General features: G+C 41.6%; 1 protein-coding gene across 1 annotated transcript; it reads left to right on the forward strand.

Annotated features, from left to right (window-relative positions):
- The first annotated feature begins 534 nt into the window (after nucleotides 1-534).
- On the forward strand, nucleotides 535-1,422 carry LOC117509975 (C5a anaphylatoxin chemotactic receptor 1-like). Its single transcript, XM_034169584.1, has one exon. It carries the CDS (start codon nucleotides 535-537, stop codon nucleotides 1,420-1,422), a length of 888 nt encoding a protein of 295 aa, XP_034025475.1.
- The last annotated feature ends 5,209 nt before the right edge of the window (nucleotides 1,423-6,631 follow it).

Below are 6,631 nucleotides of genomic sequence, written 5' to 3' on the forward strand. Positions count from 1 at the left end.
GAGAATGTGTGTGTGTGTGTGTGTGTTGTGTGAATATGTTTGTATCATTCGTTTGAGAACCATGAGATGTGTGAAGAAATTAGGAGTTGCTTCAGTGCCGCATTGCCTCCAAGCCACATAAGGGCCCCATGGCCCCCACGCCACATAAGGGCCCCCAGCCACACATACACTAGACGCAGCGGGTGGCCCACATCAAATATTGTTCCCAATAGTGTGAATATTACACAGCAGGAGTGGACACACGAGGTGAGGACAGGAGGCCAGAGGTCAGCACTGTGCACCATCAGGAAACCTAGACCAGTGTGGCGGTGCACTGTAGGCATAATTATTGTCATCATAATTTTATTATGATTATTATTATTACTACAACATCACATAAAATAATGAGGTAAAAAAACGTATTCCGGCTGTTCTTTAAACTTGCATAATTTTAAAAGTAATTTCTGGCGAAAGGCTGGAGACGACACAAACTCCGCCTCCAGCTGACGCACGTATTAAACGCCGTCTGGCGCTTGGACATTTACGCATAAAACGATGCGCCTCTCCAACGGCACGGGCTTTGTGAGCGGAGGCGTTCCTCCATCGGTGGTCTTCGACAGTCCCGAAGATTACTTCATTTTTATTTTTCATCTTTTATTCGCTACATGTGCGTTTCTTTTCGCCGGCTCGGTGGTCGTCGGTATCTCGGCCACCAGAGCTCTGCATCTCCAAAACCGCTTCATTTTCATGCTGAACACCAGCATCGCCGACACGTTGATTGGATTGTCGGTCTATTATCTCGGTCTGTTTGACGTCCAGGAGGGATATCCATCGAGAAACAGCACGTATCACGTTTTGCCTGCACTTCTCGGCATCAATATATTGGTATTTTTATTCGCGCAGTTTGATCGATATTTTGCCGTGTGCCATCCGTTCCTCTACGCGCGCTTCGTCAGCCGGCAGCTGGTGATCGCTGTTAATATTTACTGCTGGATTCATTGTTACATTCAGGTCATCCTGTTAAATTTATTACCCACTTCCACGGCGATTGATTTGTACGTGTTCAGTGTGGTTGTGTTACAGTTCGTCGTGCTCACCAAAGTGGTGATGACCGTGAAGCTGTACCTTGTTGCCAGATACCAGGTGGACAGAGAGCCGCCGAGCGCAGACAAAGAAAACAAGAAAGAATCACTGAGAATCATCATTTTTGTTGTGGTCAGCTTCTTGGTGTTGTGGAGCCCCTCGTTTGTTAACATCATCCTCAGACTGCTCTTCAGAAGAGGACTGACTTTCAGAAACGAGGCCACCAATCCGTTCGCCATCATGGCGCGTTTGAACGCCGTGTGCACTCCTGCAGTGTACATGCGGGGGAGCCCGGCCCTGAGAGAGGCCGTGATTAGGACAGTGTGGGCCAGAGTGTGTCCACCGTGGAGGACGAGTTAACAGGCCAAATGCTAATGTGATCATCTCTGATGTTTTTAGTCAGAACAAGTTGAGAAATGCCAAATTAATTTGGAAATAAATTAAAGTTTAAAGGGAGCATGGGCGGATTAATTCCTGCATGGTCATCCTCAGCAATGTGTGTGTGTGTGTGTGTGTGTGTGTTTTTAAACTTTAAGAACGCAGGTTCCAGGACCTGACGGGAGAATCAGCACCATGGTCAGCGTCACAATGTGCTCACAATGGGCCTCATGTATCAACGTGCGTACGGCGATATTTGAGCGTATATGGGGTGTACGCCAAAACGGCTGCGCTACTTGGCATTTATCAATGTGGTCGCTGGCGTACGCTGCGCTGAAAATATACACCAGGTCGAGAGGTGGCGTAAATTATACGCCAAAATGAACCAGCACTGGAATCCACATAAAAATGAAAATGATCAGCATGATAAACAGTGCCATCATACAAATCAATGCATATGTTACATAAATAACACTTTCCTGATTATACTACATAATAATCAATACAAATCCCGCTTTTGCGGTATTGCTGGTCTATCGAGCACGATCCGTGACCACAGCGCTGACCGCAAAGAAAGCGCTGCTCGCCTTTTTCTCCACAACCTGGAGCCAGAGCAGCGCTGAGCTTAACTTTATGTGGTGTGATCGTGTTAGACTATGGAATTGATAACAACTGTAGTGTTGTCATTCCCTTCGCCCGTGCTGCAATCAGGTTTTGTCGTCTCCATTCGTTTGTTACAATAAAATAAATAAATACATTTTAAAAATAAAGAAATCTGACAAATTAGGCGTGTCTTATTAATTGAGCGAGCAAATATCCACGTCAAGAATTATTGACATGTGAAAAGAGAATACAGTGGTCCCTCGCTATAACACCGTTCACCTTTCGCGGCCTCGTCGTTTCGCGGAGTTTTTAGTACAATTTTGCATGCCTTTTTTTTTTTTTTTTTTACAGTGTTCTGTGTGTCTGTTTATAAGAATCTTCTCGCCCAGAAGAAAAAAGAGCGCCAACAACTACTCTTAACTGTGTTTGTCACTCGGAAACAGACACCTGCAGCCAGGTGTGAGTGGAAAAAGGCGCGGCGTCAGGACGCAGAGGCGCGATCTGTGAAATACTGGTCAGTCACTATTAATAATTTCTTATGTGTCCAACCTCGTAGGTTGATCGTTAAAATTAAATTCGTTAGTTCTAAAAGCCATCATAATTATTTATAGGAAAACGTTCTATTTTTATTTCTCAAACAAATGTTTGGGCCTGAAAACAGTTTGGTCTTATTTTTCTACTCAGGTTTGAACTTTGAGAGTTTACACACGAGAGAAAAGTGAGAAAATGTTCAGGCCTGATTGAGAAAGTGTATAAAGTGGTTTTACAGCTTTAAAACGTCTATAATAATTGTAAAAAATAACGCTCGCGTATTACAGGGTATTTTTTAGAACGTAACTCCCGCGATAAACGAGGGACCACTGTAATACTTTTTTGATTATACTACAAAACAATTAATACGACGGCCGCTTTTGACCTCTATTGGCACGCGTTGTGATTGGTGGAGTTCTTTTTCATTGCCGTCTTCCTGGCTTCCATGTCGTAAAATGAGGGTGTGTCTGAAGCAGAGTCTGAATATTTATGGGCGTGTTTATTATAATTACGATTGTTTTCACCCGTCGCATTTATCAAGGTCAGGTCAGGCGTACGCCAGAAATGGGCAGGTGCGCACTGCTTGATACATGTCACGGCAACTTTGGTGTACTTCAAATTTACACCATAAATTTACGCCACAAGTGCGCAACGCTGATACATGAGGCCCAATGTGATCAGGTCCAGGTAGCGTCAGATGAAGGTGACCTTAACCAGAAAACAAGTGTTAAAATATAAAAAAAATATATATATTTATTTAGAATGCTTGAGGAGGCTAATGATGAAAAATTTCATTTCCTGCAGCAACAGACTGCTTAACTTCTAATTCTAATTGTATTAACACACATCAAAAGAGTAATTATTGCTTTTATTGTTGACGTGACAATAAAAATACTCAAATTTGTACTAACTGCTGTTTTTCACTGTAGACTTTTTCATTGTTTTTTAATGAGTGCAGCTGCAGGATTCTGCTTTTCATCCCAGGAACACACTGTTTAATGGAAAAAAACAAACAAACTGTGTTTATGCTGCTGTCTATTCTCAACGTACAATTTATTCAATTTGAAAACGCAAAGTTAATGGTCAATAAACCCTGGGCCTCATTGGTAAAACTGTCAAATCATGACAAAAACTGTGTACATACAAAAGCAAAAACTATGAATACATATTCTTTAACCCCAGAGTTATAAAGGTGTGTGTGCACATGGTTCTTTATAAAGCTCAGCGTACATATAAATATATATTTATAAATCTCAGCGTACATACCAACATGCACAGACTGTTATCCACTCCCATTTTTTGCCATGATTTCAGACATTACCTCAGATAGTCATTTGCATATAAAACCTGTTGACTGTCACTCAAAACATGGACACTCACAAAATGAATATCCCTCCGTCCATCCATCCATTTTCTTCCACTTTATCCAGAGTCAGGTCACAGGGGCAGCAGCTCAAGCAAAGCTACCCAGACCTCCCGATCCGCACACACCTCCCCCAGCTCCTCCAGGGGAACCAAGAGGCGTTCCAAAGCCAGCTGCGTCGTCCCTCCAGCGACATGCCCAGAACACCTCTCCAGTGAGGTGTCCAGGGGGTATCCGGAAAAGATGCCCGAGCCAGCTGAGGTGGTTGAATATCAATAATTATAAAAAAAAAAAAATGACAGCAAATGTGAAATTGAAACTGATCAGGCAGCTTGATTAAAACAACTGTGTTTCATGTGCTTGCCTTGGTTCTGCAATCATGATCAAAAGAAAATTAACTGATAAAAGTAAGAGATGGTCACCTCCTGCAACATGCTGCTGTGACCACCACACAATCAACCAATAACAACGGCTCAAAGTTTATATGCATTTGCTGCTTGAATAGTAAGTTGTATATACAGTATTGTACATGAACAGAAATATTGTAATAAGAAATGCACGCTCAAGCACATTGACTCCTTTATTTTACATTAAATTACATTTTGCCTTTTTCCCCCCTTCCATCACATCAGGCTTCATCTGCTCTGGAAAAATGAGTATAAACCTGGTATGAAGACCGGGTGATGTACACACATTCTGAATGCACGTGTGTACACATCTTTTATAAACAAGGCCCCACATATCTAACAGTGCAGGACACCAAATAAATGACAAGAACAAATACTGTATATTTATTTACATAGCGTTTGCTAGTTTAAAAATTGTTTCCTGAGAGTCAGGTCCTGTCAAGATGACACTGGCGAGTCAACACAATTGTACTTTATAAAACTGAAGATGCCAATTTGAATGAGTAGAAAAACCTGAAGACCGTCTCACTGTTTTCAACTTTTTTTATCTATTTAAAGTATTTGTTTCTTTACTCCTCTTTGACAGTAGAGTTTTTTAGGGTTGTGGAAGAAAACATTTCAGGGCATGATACTGGGTTTGGAAAACACTGATGAACATTTTTCATCACTTTCTGACATTTTCTGGGTGAAACAACTAACTGATTAATAAAGAAAGTGCTAGAGAGATTTATTAATAATGAAAATCATCAATAGTTGCAGTCCTATATCACGGTGGTCATGCATAAACTTGACATGATGTCCAGCAATTTTGTATTCTGGAAATTCTCAGAATAAAAGCATCCTGATCATGCTTATGGGGAAATCATGGAATCAATGAATGCACACTGAGGTAGGATGAAATCAGCGATTGGCTTTTTGGGTGTGAAACCAGACTGCCCTGAGCTGCAAACAGTAAGCAGGAGATCCTACAAAGAGTGACAAGTCAAAGTGACTTTCGTGGCATCCCTGCCTGTAATACCCGAGCTGTTATTGCAATTCAGGTTAACACACTTTTCTTTCTAGAGACAGGCAAGTCCTTTCTTCCATCCTGTTTGGATGATATACCTCTCCAAACTGAAAGCAAATGGAACACAATGAGGGACAGCTCTACCCACAGAGTGGTGCCAATAATTATGCCCACAGTATTTGTATTACTTCACCCTTTGAGTGTTTTGTACTGTGTGCACAATTACTAGGCAAGTGAGTATTCTGACTTGATAATTTCCATGAATATTTTCCAGCTCAAAGCAAAAGTGAATGCTTGAGAGTTAAGCATTCTCAGAGGTGATATTCATTTATGTAATGAGGGAGGGTGTGGCCTAAAATAATTAACACTCAATATCAAGGTGTGGATAATTATAAAGCAGCTTTATTCATTCACTTTCTACACACACTTATTGCAGTTAAGGGTCAGGGGGAGCTGGAGCCTGTCACAGCAGTCACTGGGCAAGAGGCTGAGTACACCCTGGACAGGCCGCCAGTCACAGCACCAGATTTTCACAGACAAATACATTTACACCTACATTCAATTGAAAGTTTCCAAATACACCTAACTGACATGTTGTTGAAGGAAGCCTGAGCACACGGAAGGAAACTGCACAAACACGGAGATCAAGAAAACTCCATGTTGGAAGCGATCCCAGGATTTTGTGTGACCATGCCTCAATAGCAGAGTTATTTTAGAAGTGTTGCATCTCTCTGAAAGGCATTTTATTTTTTGACTTTTCAGCATCTGTTAGTGGTTAGCACAGTTACCTCACAGTGAGAAGTTTGTGGGATCGCTTCCCACCTGGTCCTTTTGGTGTAGAGCTTGCATATTTTCCATGTGTCTGCATGGGTAATAATGCAAATTAATTTCAGCCCAGAGAAATATATATGTTATGGCAACAGGCTAAAAAGAGCTAGCATCTTCTTCTGGGGTTCTTCTACGGTGTGCTTTTTGCTACTTATGGTGCTGCTCCCCCCAATGATAAACAAAAGGCAAGCAATAGTAAAAGCCTGAAGGTCTCTACCATATAGACAGACACACATATATACAGTATTGGCACAGTGGAACAACAATGTGGACATAGAACTGATGGCATATAAATGATACCAAAGACAAACATAAAAAAAAGTTTTAATTTCTATTTTGTGCATGTCCTCTTGTCCAAGATCATGCAGAGAAATGTTTCCTGCATGTCTGCACTGACAATTCCCCCCGTACACATGAAGTCTAGTGTGCTGTCATGGCCCACATTTCTTTTCC

Source organism: Thalassophryne amazonica, chromosome 5 (assembly GCF_902500255.1).
Source record: "Thalassophryne amazonica chromosome 5, fThaAma1.1, whole genome shotgun sequence".
NCBI lineage: Eukaryota > Metazoa > Chordata > Actinopteri > Batrachoidiformes > Batrachoididae > Thalassophryne > Thalassophryne amazonica.